General features: G+C 40.4%; 1 protein-coding gene across 5 annotated transcripts in view; it reads left to right on the forward strand.

The window, feature by feature from the left end:
* Positions 1–20,021, forward strand: part of slc38a5b (solute carrier family 38 member 5b) — a 32,413-nt gene that overhangs the window by 3,229 nt on the left and 9,163 nt on the right. For 3 of the 5 annotated variants that reach the window (XM_083769559.1, XM_083769558.1, XM_083769560.1), the window contains 13 exons: positions 1,957–2,143; positions 2,422–2,491; positions 3,408–3,523; positions 6,017–6,090; positions 7,039–7,131; positions 9,563–9,644; positions 10,497–10,579; positions 12,273–12,331; positions 14,357–14,473; positions 15,339–15,418; positions 16,536–16,636; positions 18,195–18,319; positions 19,824–19,968. In XM_083769559.1, coding sequence (XP_083625685.1) covers positions 2,082–2,143; positions 2,422–2,491; positions 3,408–3,523; positions 6,017–6,090; positions 7,039–7,131; positions 9,563–9,644; positions 10,497–10,579; positions 12,273–12,331; positions 14,357–14,473; positions 15,339–15,418; positions 16,536–16,636; positions 18,195–18,319; positions 19,824–19,968 — 1,207 coding nt within the window. In that variant the 5' untranslated portion in view covers positions 1,957–2,081. Of the gene's footprint in view, positions 125–1,956; positions 2,144–2,421; positions 2,492–3,407; positions 3,524–6,016; positions 6,091–7,038; positions 7,132–9,562; positions 9,645–10,496; positions 10,580–12,272; positions 12,332–14,356; positions 14,474–15,338; positions 15,419–16,535; positions 16,637–18,194; positions 18,320–19,823; positions 19,969–20,021 lie in introns of all 5 variants that reach the window. The other 2 variants (XM_083769561.1, XM_083769562.1) reach the window with 2 other exon arrangements.

A 20,021-nucleotide genomic window follows, 5' to 3' on the forward strand; every position in this document is an offset into this window, starting at 1 on the left:
CCAACCAATAATACAGTAATTGATCAATGATAACATCTGATTAATTTAGATAGTATAGAGTAGTGCTTGATGATGGTGATCTGAGAGAATCAGAAAGACTTGCCAAGTGTTTTTTCCAGGAACGGTAAGTTTCTAAAAAGAGGACGTGATGTCCCTCCATCACATCGCAGGTTTTAATGTGCAGAATTAGGTCTTCATAGAATGTGAACTATTAATGATCAGGTTTATAGAGGTTTAAACTCCTCTGAAAGTACAATTGAACTGAAATGACCGTAAACCTGAACCAATTTGCACGGCAAACACGTCAGTTTTTACTCTTGCAGAGTTAAATGAACACTGAGGATTGTACTGTGTAGTAGGGGTATGTTAGGATTGACTGAAACTAGATATTTCACAGTAAACATTGAAAGTTTAGTTGTGTTATATTTTCCCACGATTGCTTTCAAGCGTGATTTCCTCAGATGTTCCTGGTTGTTTCCCAAAAAGTTGAAAATAACTTTAAGCTTTCTAAAGCCTTTTATCCAAAAGTGGAACCACACTGGAAAAAAAAACATAGATTTGACTCTCTCAAAGTGAATTGACATGCAGTATTGACTCAAGCACAGGAAGCATGTTGCAGCTAAATGTGAAGTTTGGTAACGCTTTTCAAACTAAGTTCTATTGCATCTGTCAACTTGGTGTTAAATCAATAAGAAGGTCTCAGAAAAGAAAGCCAAAAGATGTATCCTTTTCCTTGGTGCAATGTATGTTTTAATTTGTTTGGAGACATTTCCACTTTATTATACAGCACATTGAACAGAAGCAGCAGAGAAGGTTGAGAGAAATCAGGTGACATGCCACAAGGGTCATGAGACAGGTCTGAACCCACAATGTATTATATCGGGTCTTTGTCCGGTAATAATTGGTGATCCTGATCTGTTGTTTTCTTTTTAAAATGTTTCAAAGTGGTTTGCGAAGAACATAAACCGATATATAGTATACATTCTTTGTATAAGATGCATGCAACAGTGATAATATTTACATCCCTGACTGAAAACTACTTTATAAGCATTTAGTTTAAAGTCAGACCAAAGATGAGGCAGCAAAATTACGAATATGTTGTACATGACGTCACGTCCATAATGGTAGCTGTACAAAACGTCAATGCTTGAGGAGACAGTTCAATTCTGTTTGTCTTGAGAGGTCAGCCGTAGTGCCTGCCAACTCTTATCAAGCCTACTGTTGTCACTGTGCGCTACAAGGCTGAGAGGGCCAACAACTGCAGTGCTGGGAGTTGCATGCAGCTGGTGAGCCTTGGCTATGCTCCAAGTTGTGAGCTGTAGAGCCACGTATCCGATCCCAGGGGTTGGAGAAAAATATTCTGGCCCACCAGTACAAAAATAATTCCAACATCTCACATCACTGGCATTCTAAAACCACTGAGCGTGAGTGTCACGGGGTTCAGTTTTCAATGATTGAAAGTGTTGTGGTTGTAGCGTAGGCAGTGTAAAAGATACAGTAAATATGCTTCCTTTATCCACACTAAAGTTTAAGATGATTGGAAATATAACCTCAGTCCATGCCGTTTTTATCATAAAATAATTAAGTATTCTTACTGACTGACAAATAGTGGGCCATTTAGGTGTTGAACAACACAGCATGGGTATGCAAGTGAAAAATGTGTTTATGTCTTTATTTAATGTTATTTAATTTGATTTTTGCATCTCTGCATCTCTGCCTGGTGAGCTCTAAAATGACAATATTCTGTGTTTTAATGGTCATGTCATCTGGAGCTTGTGTGTTTTGAGAGGGATGCAGGAGCTCACATGTGTGTGCGCACGCTCGCACGTGTGTGCGTGCCCCATAGCAACATGGCCCAACATAAACAATCCTAAAATGTATTTGACTCACAACATGGCATTTTCGTTCACCTCAGAGTCTTTCTCCTAACGTAACCCTTGCGTTTCTCCTTTTCAGATTTGATGCCCTACATAACATTTTCAACTTTTTACAGTTCCTTCGCTCTGTGAAGAGAGGAGCACAGTAACTTCCCACGCCTGTTTATCACCACAATAACACGTCCTTGTCAAGCTGTTGGAAGTATGGAACTGCAGAAGCTCTCCAATGGAAACCACCACCACGACTTCGCCCCTTTGGAAGAAGGGTATGTTGTAAAGACATTTATATTTATAAATTCCACAACTTAGTGCTATGAATGTATTATTTATTTATTGATTTTGTCTTACCTTACCTGCTTTTCCTGTCTCACACTCTAATAATTCATAACAAGATGAAAAGAACAGCTTTATAGAAAACAACATAAATACTGTTGCCATCTCTCCTAAGACATGTTATGTTATTTAAATGTTACGATAAATGTACGCTTGAAATCAGATATGTTAAGCATTGAACTGCACTGCTTCTGCTATAATCCTCTCACAGTGTACCACCAGAAGAAGAAACATTCTTACCACACAAGAGTGATGGAACGAAAAAAACACAGTTCACAGATGTGAGCATGAACCTGACATTATTATTACCTTATTTATTACCTGTGCACAAATCTGACAGGCGATAACTGTAGGTATATATGATGGCCCTGGGCCAAGCTAATTTTGTTTTGCTTAATGTAATTTCCCAATTACGTGTATATACCGCATGGGTTACACTTGGGTTTGGACAGAAAATGTCAGGGTTTTAGTAAAGCAGCCGCAGAGTTTCAGACCCTGCTTATCATCGAATATAGCGTGGGAAACCAAAATGACTTTAATTGACACACAAACAATTCAGGATTTCAGTAGCTGTAGGCCAACGAGGACAAAGTGCATAATTGACAGACCAACCAAAACATTTGATATTTTAGTTTTATAGTTTTGCAGTTTATCTACATCTGTTTCAATCTAACTTCACTTGCAATGTCACTTTGAACTGATGACCCTTTTGGTATCTTTAAATGTAATCACTTAATTATATATCATACTTCACTGTGGTGTTGGGCAGCAAAAGTTGCCGATCTACAAGCTCACATTTATGAACATGTTCGCCTATAATGATATAATGAAAGTGGTTAAGCACAAGTCTTCTCATATGAGCGATCTTAAAGGACCATCAAAGTCATCATCTATTCACAGTTGTTTCTATTAAAATAATTGAAACAGTTGATTTTCATACCGTAATGAAATGAATGGAATCCAGTGGCTTCCTCAAAAATCTAACAATCTACAGTAGCCAAATGCTTTGGTAAAATGGTCGGCAGTAATGTCAATATTTCATGAGCCATATTAGTCAATGGCCTAAACATACCAGACTGCCGGTATGGCCCTTTAAGAATTATATGACTTTCAACAAAATAATATCAGGCAAATATAGCCTTGATTTGTGAATGTGTCTTTTTTTAAAGCATTCCTGTTTTTTTGTCTTTGTGTCAGTTTGAAGGTAAAACCTCCTTCGGGATGTCTGCCTTTAACCTCAGCAACGCCATCATGGGCAGTGGGATCCTGGGGTTGTCGTACGCCATGTCAAACACGGGCATCGTCTTTTTCCTGTGAGTACCACTGTGCGCGCACGCACACACACACACACACACACACACACACACACACGTGTAGGGTCTGACCAATTTAGGAGAGTCCTAGTCCACCGATTACCGTGTTTTGTAAAAACAACAAAAAAGAAAAAGGAAAGAAAAAAGAGAAACATATTTGTAATACATTTAAAAAACTTTAATTTGATTTGATTTGAGTTTACATTTGAGAACATTTAACTTGTATGCAAAGACATAAAAAATGTACTCAAATAACCACTTATAGAACCACTTAAATGTATATTCAATGATTTCACTTAATTCAAATATCACTTATTTTTTGTTTTGTTGTGATAATCCTCCCTACTATAGTGTGTGCTGACCATATAAGGAGTTCCTCCCTGTCCCCAGTTAACCCCTGGGGTCAAAAAACCATAGGTTTAATTTTTGGCTAGGTGGCCCAGTCTTCATCCAATCAGGATAGAGAGGGGCCTTCCACCAATCATGATCGAGTGGAGGCAGGTGTGTGTGCTGTTGGCCTGTCGCGTGCATGTAGAGCGTGCATGTGCACATCTTGCTACTGGGGCACCCAAATCACTGAATGCTCCTTGAAGCCCTATTAAAAAATCTAAAATGTAGTCGATCTACAATGCTCACGATGCATTACGCTGTAACTCATTGTGAAATTGTAAATCTGCTATCTTTGAAACATTGTGAAAAGCGAAACATTTCTCCTATAATGATTATGCCAAAAATAGGGGCATCAGGTTAATTGGAACACATCGTCTGTTGTCAAAAATGTCAAATAATAGCCTATATATCGGCCAAACCAAACATCTACACGTGTGCACTGTGCACCAGCGTGTACAGAGAGACAAGCAAACATAGAGAAGACTTGCAGTCTTCTCTATGTTTGCTCGTGTTTTGACAAACATGCAATGTACCTCAGCACAGGACAACTGACAAACGAGTGCATTCACATTCATCAAGTTAAATATTACACACAACTTGGTCAAAGACGTTTTTGGAGGTTTTATTTGTTTGGTATCTGTGGCCCTAAATTTGCACGTCATTTTAGCTTGTTTTTACCCTTTAGTTATCGTATAAGTTATAACATGACATCGCAATCATGCCAAGCTGAATTGTATTTTATTTGTAAACAGAAATAACCTGAACAAATATACAAACATTTAGCAAATGTCCATACAAAAACCCATAAAAATAAACAATTATGAATTCAATCAAATTTGTGAACCAGGGACCACCATATTGGGAATATTGTGATATTAATATCCCTCCCATAAAATCTGGGAATACATATTCTTACAAAGAATTATCTTCACCAATGTGTTGGTAAAGTTGTCTACTAACATATCCCACATTGGTTTCTATTCAACCACCCTAGGGACATTTTTGACAGCTGCTGAAAGTTGGGGTACCATCAACAACCAATATATGGCAATAAACACTCAAATGCTTTTACTGTAAATTCTGGGAAATCTTGCAGCTCATCCAGAACTTCACAAAGGCCATGAGCTGATCATCTTCTGTAGCCTGATCATGTCTTTAATTCCTCTGTCCTCATATAAAACAAATACCAACAGTTTTGGTCTAAGCTTCTCCAAAATAAAATACAATGAAATAAAAATGGGGGGAGAGAAAACAAAAGTTAATTAATCCTAACTTCTCTACATTTCTGGATGCATGGTCACTTGGTCAGGGATCACATACAATACCTTCATGGACCACCAGCTGAAAGCCCCTGATTTAAAACAAAACTGCATGAAGCCAAGTAGTTGTATTGGCACACACCATGCAGGAGTTACAGTTCATGTACACAGCAGCAGGTGGGAGAGATGTCTAGTGGTGCTCATGTTTTATCTCAGTGGTGGGAATCCTAGCACATGGGGTTCTTCCAAAAAGGGATTTCAAGCTGTAAATACAGAGCAAAGTGTCTGGACGCAAAAGAGGTTTAAATCCACTGCTGGCATCTGGCCTATAATCATCAGTTTCACTTAACACATTAGAAGAATAAGCTTGTCAAATATAAGTTGATGTTAAAGCTGCTATAAGCAATAATATGTCAGATTTGTAATGACCTTTCTTCTTTTTTTTTGGTATTTAGACAGCCAGCAATGGGTAGAACGCTCCCACAAAATGTTGACATATTATTGCTTATAGCAGCTTTACTAAACATGGATGGCAACGTGGCATAGGTTTGTTTTAGGAATTACAACATCAGGTCATGATGCCTGTAATCGCAATGTGAACAATTTTGTGAGTTCTGCAATCCACATGTTAATATTCACATAAAAGGATTATACTAGAATGATAGAATGCAGTAGAAAAAAAACATTTGATTTAAACTCCAGTCGAGGTTAGATATTTGGCTGCAGGCATAAAATAATAAAAAGAAACCTCAGCAAATGAAAGGCACTTAATTGAGGGTTGTGCCGAAAACTATTTTAAAAACTATTTTCGTTTAAAGTGTCTTCGTTGCTTTGTGTTCCACAGGATTCTGTTGACATGTATTGCCCTCCTGTCAAGCTACTCTATTCACCTTCTCCTAAGCAGTGCTGGAGTTGTGGGTAAGACTTTTTCGTCATCTCAAAGGCAAATCTTTCCAATGATAAAATAGAAACTATCAAAAAAGTCAACCAAAGAACACAACTTTTCACAACTTCATCAGGCAGGAAACCACAAGGTGGAATAAGAAGTATCCATTCATGATTCATAGTACTGATTCCGCCTTGTGGTTTCCTGCCAGATGACTACAAATCATTGACTACAACATGACGAAAGTTACTATCCGCTCCCAACCGGATCATAAACCAGAAATGGAATGCTGCCCAGGCAGGCTTAGGGTAGAGTGGTAGGCGACACTCGCGACAGAGTACAGCAACTTGGCCTGGTCTACAAGATACACGACACCACAAAGACACCCAGTACGTATATCTGTCAAACTATTTCCTAAACGCCAACGCCGTCCACAATCACAACATCAGAGGGAGCTCCACTAATCACGTTCAACCTAGATTTGGCTCAAACAAGAGGTTAAATTGATTTCGCTCCTATGCCACAAAAATGTTAGAATGGCCTAACAACAGTCGTAAAGGAATGCAAATGCCTCTCCTTCAACGCCGCTTTCAAAGAGCACTTACGGTTGGATGCAATTCGAAACTGGTTAAAAGGACCCCCGCCCCCTACTCTACATATTTGTCTTTAGATTTCTAACCGTTTATAATATGATGTTTTACCATAATACTGTATATTTGTATGTCATTAAATGTTCTGATGAATTGAATATGAAGGACCCCAATGGAAACAAGCCAGTGGCTTTCTTGGGTTTTAAGTCCTCTTACTGTTAGTAGATCGTATAGAACAGTACTTTCCTGTGCTTTTTTCTGCCAACTGTTAATAAAGTATTCAATCAATCATTGTACTGTACATAGCAACTCCAGATTGTACTGTGAGATATATTCCAGCAAGTCCATTGCCATTGAGCTAACATTCTGCTTTCTTACTGTTGTGCACAGGTATCCGAGCCTATGAGCAGTTGGGGTTTCGTGCTTTTGGACATCCAGGAAAAATAGTAGCTGCTGTCGTTATTACTCTTCATAACATCGGTGGTAGGTCCTAATTGTTCTTAATTATCATAAGGACATTTAAAATTCTTTATTGAGGTCCTGTGTCCAGCTTTTGGTGTATGTAACCCAATTTGTGTCCCAACACAAACATTAAATGGCACGGACAATTTTGAGTGTTTGTATAAACACAAACATTGCGTAACACAAACATTGATGACGAAGATGAGGATGCAAATTGTGATTGGCTGGAATGAGATGATGTATGATGATGTACGATGATAAGAGCTCCCCTCACTTCACACAGGGTTTTCTTTAGTACTATTAAGTCAATACAATAGTTACAAAGGTGGATGCACAACTAAGACAGGATCTAATTACGGCATGGCATGTGGATCTCAGACTCCATGTGGCTAATGACATCAGTGATCTATGATTGCAAATGTGGGCAAGGTTTTGTCCATCTGACTCACATGCATGTCCATTATGAACTGAAAGTTAAATACAAAATACACACAATATACATGTGTAGTACAATGTACATACAGATACAGTACATACATACTGTATACACAAAATGCATGGAGGTACACCCTTGGCCTACTGCCAGCATGCACAAGAAATTTGGTCCTGATTGCTTGGCTTATCTGGAGTCTAATCTGTCAGTTTAGACTCCAGATATAAGCAAAGAAACACACAGATCCTCTTCTAGAGAGCTCTGCCTTCTCATCCAACTGATGATTCAGGATGATTCTTCGTCCAAGGGTTTGTGGTCTCGCGGTAATAAAACTACTTTAATAATTATACAACAGGTTCAAGCAGGTATAACGTGCTGCTATTTAATATGATTTTATACGTGCCTCTCTGTATGAAGTTCATTGTCTCCACCAGGCCGAAGGCATGGAGAGAGTATGTTTTGCACTCTGTCCGTCCGTGTGTCCGTTTGTCCGTCCGTGTGTCCGTCTGTGGACAGCTAATCTCTAGCACCGTTGGCTTGATCGCAGCTCCGAGTCTGCACACACACTCCCTGGATGCCAGAGCTGAACCTCTGCCCCACATTTTTCACATGGGCCTGTTATAGCGCCACCAGGAGGCAGATAGAGATGCTATGGGGATTCCAAATGTGCATTATTTGATAGTCAGTTGTAATAGTACTGGGCCCTGTATATAGTGCAGTGAAAGAGACATGCTTGGTTTAAATGTAGGTGAAAGTTCGATCACTTTCAGACAAGAAGACTATGATCACTCGTTCAATCTACGTGGTAGCATAGCACTGGTGAGAAGAGTCAGTGTCTGAGGTTCAAGTCAGTCTGATGGCAAAGAGCTAAACAAAACATGTCTGCCAACAGCCAGTGTTTCAGTAGAATGGACTGTAATTTCCTTTTAGTAGAAGTTAGCAATTACTGTGCAAGACAACTGAGACCAATGCATTTCTCTGTTGAACTCAGGGAGGAACAAATTATATGTTTTCGTTAAACTCTACGAGATGATGATTTAACGCTGGTTTGAAAATTGTTTGTTTACACTCGTTTAACCAGTAATGTCCTCCGGACCATACTGCTTCTTTATTCGTGCTGTGCTTCACAGTTACACTTGTTAATACTTGGGAGCTATCCAGTTTAACCTCAGGTCTTGTTTCTGTTGACCGCTGTTTAGCTCAACTGGAGCTGTTGGTGATACATTTACCAACACACTCTTATGTAAATAATAAATATCAGCACATGTGCTATTTTGGATAAACAAATATGTAGAAATGTTTAGAAGAAAGAGGGCTTGAGTGAAAGAGGGCGAAGATGCAATTTAGTCATCACTTTTTAAACCCTCTAAGCTTAGTGAAAGCCTGGTTTGGAACTGCATGTACTTCTCTGCTTTTGTTTCCTTGATGTCTTACACTGTGAACTTATACTGTAGATGTCTAGTGAATGAGGCTTTGTGGTTCAAGTGGTTAATCAAGGTGCCCGCATCCTTCATGAACCCTACATTTAGCCTTTGTGACTTTTAACATGAACACTGGAAGGTTGCACATTAAACGCCTGGATGTTAATTGAACTCAGAGAGTGTAACAGTAACTAAATGGACCCATATGGTTGCATTTGTAGAATGTCTGAGTTCAATTAAATAGATTTTACAGTGTGACCCACAGTCCCAAGGTGTCTGACCTTGACAATAGTAATTGCTGAGTCACTTTAGTTGCCCTAACCTTTAGGATATTGACACTGGAGATGTTTGGATGGTGGTCACTGGTCAATGGTCATTGTAAAAATGTATGATGACAAACTAAAATTGTGTTATGACCTGACCTAATAATTGTAACAATATTAATTTAACCATCAATCTTCTGTCCTTGAGAATACCCCTGTTGAATGTTATATTATGTGAAGAAATGACAGAATGAACACTGTTGCTTAAATCATTACAAAGTTCATTGGATTGTTACACTTTTTCCTAAACCGAATTTTATTTTCCTCCTTCACAGCTATGTCCAGTTACCTCTTCATTGTGAAATATGAGTTACCATTGGTCATCCAGGCCTTTCTTGGCCAGACATCAACCTCTGAGTAAGTACTGGTGGCTGCTTCTGGTGGCCACACACACACACACACACACACACACGGCCTACAACACAGACAGACAGAGAGACTGCAGCACCAATGCGCATGCATGTCCATATGCACGGGACAAAAGACACATGTCACATAATGTGGCATGTTTTTGTGAATGCAAAGCAGCCAGAACAACGTTTCTTCATGAATACGAGAGCTGCTCTTGCCTCTTAGACAAAGACTAACATCTGACTGATCTGAGCAACATGTAATTGTGTTTTCCGAGCTGGGAATGATCAAAAATAGAGGACATTTATATCTACTGTGAAAAGAATAAAAAAACGGATCAATCCATTGCATTGATAGCTTGTAGATCAGTTCTTTTCAGCAAGCTATACTGTTATACAAGGCATGCAAGGCCATTGATTATGACCAGTAACATTGCCCTCCGTGATCATTAAACCAATAATAGTTGGTTAAATATTAACCACCCCTATCCTCAGTCTCACCCACCACCTCTGAGCTATTGCCATTGGGCCGTGCCTCCTTGTACGTACATGATCATGCTGTGACTTAGCAGTGGTGTAAAGTAACCAAGTACATTTACTCAAGTACTGTACAATTTTGAGTATAATGAGTCCAATGTTGTTATTATTTAGTCACAAGCTCTTGTTATGGGTTCAATATTTATAAAAGACAACACAGACACCCTTAACCACGTGTGTGTGTGTGTGTGTGTGTGTGTGTGTGTGTGTGTGTGTGTGTGTGTGTGTGTGTGTGTGTGTGTGTGTGTGTGTGTGTGTGTGTGTGTGTGTGTGTGTGTGTGTGTATATGTGTGTGTTTTATTGTCTGGTGTCCTGTGCATAGTGACTGGTTCATGAATGGAAATTACCTCATCGTCATTGTCAGCGCGGGCATCATCCTCCCCCTAGCGCTGATGAAACACTTGGGTATGTCAACGACCTCGGTTCCACTTTGAGTCACACTAGTCTTAATACTGAACAATTTCTGCACTATTAAAGATGGAGTGCTGTGATTCCCCCCCCCCCCCAAAAAAAACATGATCATGAGGTCTTATTGTTATATAAGGAGGTATAATTTTTTTCAAAAAAGTGTACAGTATTTGTTAAAATGTTGTTTTAACAAATACGCCCACCAGTTCATTAAGTATGCCTGGTTTGCCTGGTGGGTGGTGAACTGAAGCCGCACCCACAGCTGTAGTTGTATGATAAAGTGGGAGGGCTGATAATGTGATGTCACTATATTACTGTTTATTTCATTGGCCCGTTTGACTGTCAATGGTTCAGCCTCCAGGAAGAAACCCTAAATAGTAAATACAAAGTTAATACACCATTGCACATAAAAACTACTCCAGGGTGTCTAATGAAGTACTGTCACCTCATAGACACATGAAAAACTCCATCTTTAATCTTACACCCGGCAAGTGCAGCGCAATAATTGGTTTACAACCGACACAGTTTTCATTTTCACACCCAGATTGGCAGATTGCTATCTGAGGTACATTCAGAAAAGTCAAGAAGCGATTGTGCAATAGGCCTGCCCCGAGCTTCTCTTAAATCCAGTGCAGTGACAACACAGATATTTCCATTCTATTTAGAGAGCGCATTATTCTAATTATAGCCTATATGCATGCCTAAGTTCACAATACACACACTCTTCCTTGCAATCAAAATCCATCCAAATTCAAAACAACACTCACATTGAATAATGTAGAGATGACATTGCTGAGAGACTCAGCATTGAGGTTGAAAGGATTATGCATATTATAGGCCAGGGCATATTATGCAATATTGCATCAGCCGAGTGTGTGTTGCCACCAGCTATTTTGCTGTGCTGGTAGGTAGCCCACAAAAAGCGTCTTGCTTTCTCCCAGATAACACAATGTTGAATAAAATAATTTAGCTGGACACACATCCAATGCATTCTCACGCTCCTTGTGCTAGAGCTAGGGCCCTTTGTTGCTTCAAGTTGCGCTTAAAGCATGCCTGTAGTTCTGCTCTTTGAAATGCAATTTTTAAATACAAGTTTTAATTATACTGAATACTTAATACTCAGTATACTTAATTGATAAAAAACAGTTTTATAGATTAGAAGTATAACATCTGTTACACATGTACTGTAGATCAGGGGTTCTCAACCCGTGGGTCGCGACCCCTTGGGGGGGTCGCCAAATTATTTTGGAGGGTCCGCAAATACAAATGGCTGGAAATAGGAAATGAAGAGTTTACTTAGTACACATAGTACATGCATACACCTTCCATAATGATTATATCTGGTTTCAGTATTTATTTATGGTGTATTGTACTGGTTATTGAAGCAGTCAATTTATATTTGGGGTCGGGAGGGGGCGGGGCGGGGGTCCAGAGACATTGCCAAAGCATTTCCGGGGGTCCCCGGCCGAAAACTTGGAGAACCCCTGCTGTAGATGATGATTATCTCAAGATATTGCAAATCAGTTACAGTACAGCAAACTGACTGGACAGGATAAATATCTGAATATAAAACCATTTGCCGCAGAATAGCCACCACTTGGTCCTTATTTACTAGTCCTTGTACATGTAGGCTGCACACATCTCTTAGGTGAGTTAGGGTCTGAGAGGACTGTCTGTTTGCAATCTGCAGGGTACCTGGGCTACACCAGTGGCTTCTCCCTCATGTGCATGGTCTTCTTCCTGTCCTCGGTGAGTCCGTATCACCTGATGTTTTCCATGTTCTTTGGGTTCAATTAATCTTACACGGCATGAGCAACAATATAGTGAGTGTGCAAGTAAGTAAGTAAGTAGGTCAGAATGGCTTATTGATGTTAGAGCCTGATGGCTCTAACATCTCAAGTGACATTCTGACATTGAGAACGTGCTGTCATCACTGCATGCCATGCTGGTAGTACTGACATGTTAGACAGCATCAGCAAACTGTTAAGAATTGCATCCTATTTGTCACATTTCCAATAAGTGCTTAACATACAGAGTTTAAATAAAAATAAGAAAAAGGCTGCACACTCGTAGCTATGATGCTGAATCGTGGCTAAGACTGTGCTGCCTTTTTCTTATTTTGACTTGTTTACTGCCTTAGGCCAGCACCTCACCAACACTGGTGTGCGCCCTCTCATGTTTTGTCTACCTAACATACAGAGATTGCCATAAGGCTTGGTTGGACATTGGCCTGGGCCGGCCTAGTGGCACCTAGGCAGGTAGTCCGTGCCGCGGGTTGGGGTCCCGATTCCGACGGCCTTTGCTGCTTGTCACCCCCACATCATATGTATAAAAAAGGATAAAAAGTAAATGTAAATGAATGGCAAAAGTAGTTTTTAAACTAATTCAAGAATATTTGAACCATAACAACAAACTGATCACTAGTTCCCAGCATGCTTATAGGCAAGGTCATTCCACATCAACTGCTCTAGCTCAGTTAACTGATGACAAGAAGATGGTTGGTACTTGATACAGTCTTGCTAGATATTTTCACTGCATTTGATGTTATAGACCATGACATAATGATATCTAAACTAGGAAAGTATGGATTTAGTAGTTTGGCACTTGATTGAATGATGAGATACTTATCAGAGAGATCACAGAGAGTGTTTTTTAATGGTAGCCTATCAGATTGTAAGTATAATAACGGTGGAGTTCCTCAAGGAAGCTGCTTAGGTCCTTTACTTTTTCTTTTTTTGTTTTACAAATGATCTCCCTTGTGTAACTTTGAACACCGATTTATGTAATGTATGCTGATGATACAACGTTGTACAGTAGCCCCTACCTTGAATGAGTTGGTAACTTTAACTTTAAATCAGGATCAAGAAAGGGCGTCTAACAGGGTGAAAAATAACAAACTAGCACTGAATGTTGGCAAGACAAAAAGTAAAGTATTGCACCATGAAGGCATATGCTTATTGGTGACCCTCAGCTGCATCTATCAATGTCAGGTATATCTATAGAACAGGTTAAGAAAACTAAACTGCTTGGTGTTTTATAGGACAGTGAATTGTCATGGGCTGATCACATTGATAGCATTGTAATTAAAATGGAAAGAGGCATAGTCATGGTCAGGAAGTGCTCCATCTACTTGACATCCTCAGTTATGAGTCAAGTGATACAGTCCTTGGTTTTAGGTCACCTTCATCATTGTCCTGTCATATGGTCAGCGGCAACTAAAGACAGACCTAAACACAATATTGAAAATATGCATGCACGCCTGTCCTGGTTATCTGTCAAACACAAACTGCAATGTAGTGTCCTCGTGTTTTTCAGAAACATACTTTTAAATCAAACACCAGATTATTTATTATTTATTTATAAAAACAGTTATTAAATCAAGCAACAGACATAATTATTACACCAGAAATGCCAGCCATGGTCATTTAACACATTAACCTCCTTAAACAAACACAATATCATTCTGGAACGTGTTACCACCACACATTAATTATCTTTCAAGTATGCTCCATTGCTCTAAAGAGCAGCTGAGCACATGACCAGAATCTTATTCTTATTATGTTGTATTTAATTTTGTAGAATATATTGTAATTATGTATACTCATGGATTTAATTTTGCAGAATGTATTGTAATTATGTATTTTCATGTGTTAATTTAATTAGCTGTCAGCTAATGGGGATCCATTCAATAATAAACAATGAACAATCTCTCCTCTTTTTTTCCCCACTTTCTCCACACTCCATTCCACTCCATTCTTCTGTTACCCACCACAGGTCATCTACAAGAGGTTCAAGATCACTTGTCCCCTTGAGGCCTTTGCCAACTCCTCCGCTAACAGCACCATCCCGGGTGACATGTGCGAGCCCAAATTGTTCACCATCAACCAAGAGGTGACGTCCCGACTTAAGAACCACAACCACAAAATGATCATGTAATGTAATCCATTAAGACCTGAGACCAGATTCTACAACATCTATGTATTTGGCCGCAGACCCCCATCTGAAAATATTATTAGGCTATATGTTCCAGGGACCCCAAGGAGCAAAGATTTGAGTTAAAAACGTTCGCTGGGAAAGAATATATTCAAAGATTTGCACACATTTTCACGATTTTTCAAAAATAGCTTATTCGGTGCGGCCGCGTTATGAGCCTGTAGATCTGCTATTTTTCAACAGCTAAAGTATAAAATAATGGTTAATGTTGTTAAACACAGATGTGTTCCAGGTTGCAAAGTCTGAATTGTTCATTTAGGGTCAGTCCAGTCCAGTGTGCACTGTGTCTCACCACACATGGTCAGGAGCTATTTGCAGTAGGGGCTCTGGTCATTTAATATGCTAAAGTCATAGCTTCATGCATCGTGTTACCAGTGTTGTGGTGCTACTTTTAGAAGTGGGGGGACGCCCAGACGCCCCATAAGACACTTGCGAGCGCACATGCACGTGCATTTGCGTGCATGCGCATTGCGCAACACGCGCTGATACGCACTACAACATGCAGACATGTATAGCCTATTTAGAAACAGGGTTTACAATGCTTAATCGTATCCATAAAAGTAAAAAAAACAAATTCTTGCCCAAAAATAATTTTAGCCTTGAGAGAAGCCCCCCCTCTACACCCCTGTGTGTTACACAGGAGCAAGCCACTTGACCATTTGCAACTGAAGAGCGTTCTGTGTTCCCTCAAAGCATTGCTTGAATTACGTCACGTGAACGTGCACCTTGTGGCTAAATTTAGTTCTCTTCTACTTGGTTGCAGACGGCGTACACCATCCCCATCTTGGCGTTCGCATTTGTGTGCCACCCGGAAGTGCTTCCCATCTACACTGAACTGCGCAAGTAAATGGCAGACTAATGTAATACTGTGAAACCCATCATGTCACAAAAAATACACACTATTCATAAGCAGTGGTTTCCAAATGGTGTGCCGAGGTGCACTGGTGCTGTGAGACAATCCGGGTATTGTAAAAATATATATATAGAAGTCCACACACTGTAACTTTGTAAAGCTGTACTAAGTTACAGTACAGTGTGCAGACTATTTTTTATATTGCCTTATATCCACTGTTGGTTCTGCACCTGCCTTCTAGTGGGTGTGCCAGTTCTATTCTTTGTTTAGACAATTCACGTGTGCCTTGGGGGTTTTGTGAGTACCACACATTGTTATTATAATATATACAATGATACAAACAAGTTGTGAATGAATTGTTTAGCTTACTATATCAGTACTTTGTGCACTAATTTCCCAATTATGAGTCTAATTACATACCCTAATATATTTTACCCGTGTGTGCCAATGTTGAGCATGTCATTATAGGTGAATTATTTTTCATTTAAATACTTTCCCCCCCACAAATTTCAGACTTATAGCAGATTTAACAAATCTAAAAGCTCAAGCTTGAGTGCTTGTAGATCGGCTATGTTCACTATGAATATAGGTGTGCCGTTTGAAAATCACTGCACTATATAGCATTCATTTGATGCCTTCGGAAGAAGGACTATGTGATTCTATCTATATTGATTTTCCAATTAACAACGTAATTGCTAATCCTTTGTAGCCAAATAATTCATTTTCACCAGTGCAATTTTAACCAGAAACGCTAAAATAATGTCGTTTTTATTTACACCAGGGCCTCATTCAGTGTCATGTGTTACGATGAGTTTCTCTAAAACCAGTAGGACAAGAAAACACCTTTTACTTTTAATTGATTTGTCATCACTACTTCTCAGTGTTTCTGTGACTATAGTGTGGACACCATTATTTTCTGAAAGAATGGTGGAATCATAGCCAGAAATAATGCTTGGATTTTCTCACTGGAATTACATAAAGGAGTTGGGATAGTTGTATGTTGAACTCATTTGCATGTTGTACACTGTGAATCTAGCATTGTTCTCTACATGTCACTGTGAAATCAACACCAAATAACACTGTCTACCTTTCCCCCCTCAACTAAAGCCCGACCAAGAGGAGAATGCAGAACATTGGCAACCTCTCCATTTTAGCCATGTTCATCATGTACCTCCTCACTGGCATCTTTGGCTACCTGACCTTCTATGGTAACAGCACGCCATTACTAAACATCAACTTTAAAATATGAAAGTAATTGATGTTACATGGAATTGTGTGTATATAGCATAATATATAGCATAATAGTGTGTTTGTTTGATTTTCTGATTTGTATCTTTATTGATCTTGAAGAAGAATACATGTCACATCATGTACCATACATCTGACCCACCATAGAATACATGTCACATCATGTACCATACATCTGACCCACCATAGAATACATGTCACATCATGTACCATACATCTGACCCACCATAGAATACATGTCACATCATGTACCATACATCTGACCCACCATAGAATACATGTCACATCATGTACCATACGGTACATCTGACCCACCATAGTCAGAATACATGTCACATCATGTACCATACATCTGACCCACCATAGTCACATCATGTACCATACATCTGACCCACCATAGTCACATCATGTACCATACATCTGACCCACCGTAGTCACATCATGTACCATACATCTGACCCACCGTAGTCACATCATGTACCATACATCTGACCCACCATAGTCACATCATGTACCATACATCTGACCCACCATAGTCACATCATGTACCATACATCTGACCCACCATAGTCACATCATGTACCATACATCTGACCCACCATAGTCACATCATGTACCATACATCTGACCCACCGTAGTCACATCATGTACCATACATCTGACCCACCGTAGTCACATCATGTACCATACATCTGACCCACCATAGTCACATCATGTACCATACATCTGACCCACCATAGTCACATCATGTACCATACATCTGACCCACCATAGTCACATCATGTACCATACATCTGACCCACCGTAGTCACATCATGTACCATACATCTGACCCACCATAGAATACATGTCACATCATGTACCATACATCTGACCCACCGTAGTCACATCATGTACCATACATCTGACCCACCATAGTCACATCATGTACCATACATCTGACCCACCATAGTCACATCATGTACCATACATCTGACCCACCGTAGTCACATCATGTACCATACATCTGACCCACCATAGTCACATCATGTACCATACATCTGACCCACCATAGTCACATCATGTACCATACATCTGACCCACCATAGTCACATCATGTACCATACATCTGACCCACCGTAGTCACATCATGTACCATACATCTGACCCACCATAGTCACATCATGTACCATACATCTGACCCACCATAGTCACATCATGTACCATACATCTGACCCACCATAGTCACATCATGTACCATACATCTGACCCACCATAGTCACATCATGTACCATACATCTGACCCACCATAGTCACATCATGTACCATACATCTGACCCACCATAGTCACATCATGTACCATACATCTGACCCACCATAGTCAAAAGGATAACGCAAAAAACTGCTTACAGTGTGTATGAGGTCATGTATAGTGTGGTGCTCATGAGTGCATGAATGTATGTGTGTGTGTGTGTGTGTGTGTGTGTGTGTGTGTGCGTGCGTGCGTGCGTGCGTGCGTGCGTGCGTGCGTGCGTACAGGATACACCGAAGCAGAGCTCCTGCACATGTACAGCAAAGTGGACCCCCTGGACACACTGATTCTGTGTGTGCGTCTGGCTGTACTGGTGGCGGTAACCCTGACTGTGCCTGTCGTCCTGTTTCCCGTAAGAATCTTCTCTGCACGGTTCACCTTGTTTAAATAAAAGTAGTAAAACATAAAGCAGCACACCACAAATGCTAGTGTTAATTAAATGTTATTTTCGACCAATCTTCATGGTAGAGTATTTTAATTCTGGGACACAGAAGACAAAATCCACACACCAAATAGGTCCCAAAGGATTTACGTAAGATTTAAAATCCCTTTATTTCTTCCTTGACCCCCTTTTTTTTCTCTCAAATTATTCATTAATACCAATTCCCTGATTTCCACATATCTTGTCTTGTCACTGCTGACCCCTACTGGTTGGTCTTCATACCGGTTGGGTGTAGGGAATAGGGATGGTATTGAAACCAATTCTACTCCAGACCAGTACAGTACACATGGAGTGGGCTACAGTCAAGGGGCCAGTGAGGCGCTCCAACGTTGAAGCACTGGGCCCTAGTGGTAAGAGGAAGGACTGCAGGCGGACCCGTGGATTCATGACGAGGAAACCCCGTGCAGCTGGGCTTTAACATTGAGCGCTCGCCGCTCGGTTGCACTTGCACTTCCGCATCTGGGCACCAAAATTTGGTGCCCAAATGCTGAATCTGCGAAGCTTCGCGCCAGATGAGTCTCTTTTAAGTCCCTTTTAATACTCTATGGCTACAGTATATGCACACAGAATAACTATTCCTACTTCTGGACCGCTTCCCTACTTCCTTCACAGGTGTTACCGATTTAGTGTGCAGTGGTTCTCAAACTTTTTAATTTCAAGGACCCCATGTCTCTCAGAGTTACACACCCTTACAGGGCCATTTGGAAATCACTCAAGGACACTTTGAGACCCACTGGTGTAGCAGAGTGTTTCCATTGAGCCAACACGCACAATAGCAGCACCCTGACTCTGTTTGTAGTATCAGCGGTAACACCTATAAGTACGGAACTTGTTGAAGTAGGGAAGGGGCCCAAATTCTTTCCAAAATGGCGTGTGACAGTGTGCATAGAGCCCATTCCCTGCCACTTTCTGTCACCTGCCACTGCTGCCAGTTAAGAGCTTCGCCGGGAGGACGTTGCGCATGCGGCCCTATTTCTCATACTGTAGTTCAGGGCCCCTGTTGACCGGGGCCCTAATAGTGATGTCGCTAGACAGTGCAGCAACAAAGAATGCCCTCCCCACCCACCACTTCCCTCCTACAAACATGGCTAGTTGTGTTTGTTTGGAACACCTGACCATGCATAAAGCACTGCAGAGTATACCCTAGTCTCCACAGTTGTGGGCAGGAACTTTAGCCCTGCACCGCACCCGAGCTCCCCTAAAAATATTTTTCAAATTTCTTCAATTTTTTTAATTTTTATCTAGCTATCTATCTTTCTAATTATTTGTTCGGCCCGAAAAATTATGTTTGTTGTCACGATTTGTCACAACTCCAGTTGGCTTTGTACGAGGCTTAAAAAGTCTTTACATAAATACTTTTTGAAATGTCTATGAGGATACACGGCAACGTGTAATGTATGTCCGTTTATCACAGATTCGACGAGCAATTCTCCAACTCCTGTTCCCAGAGAAGCCCTTCCACTGGGCCCGTCACGTTGCCATCGCCCTGTGTCTGCTGTTCACTGTCAATCTGCTCGTCATCCTCTGTCCAACAATTCGTGACATCTTTGGCATCATTGGTGAGAATCCCCCCATGCTATAAGGTTGAGAAACCCCATGCTATAAGGTTGAT

The sequence above is a fragment of the Protomyctophum parallelum genome (assembly GCF_964188405.1).
Source record: "Protomyctophum parallelum genome assembly, chromosome: 7".
Lineage (NCBI taxonomy): Eukaryota > Metazoa > Chordata > Actinopteri > Myctophiformes > Myctophidae > Protomyctophum > Protomyctophum parallelum.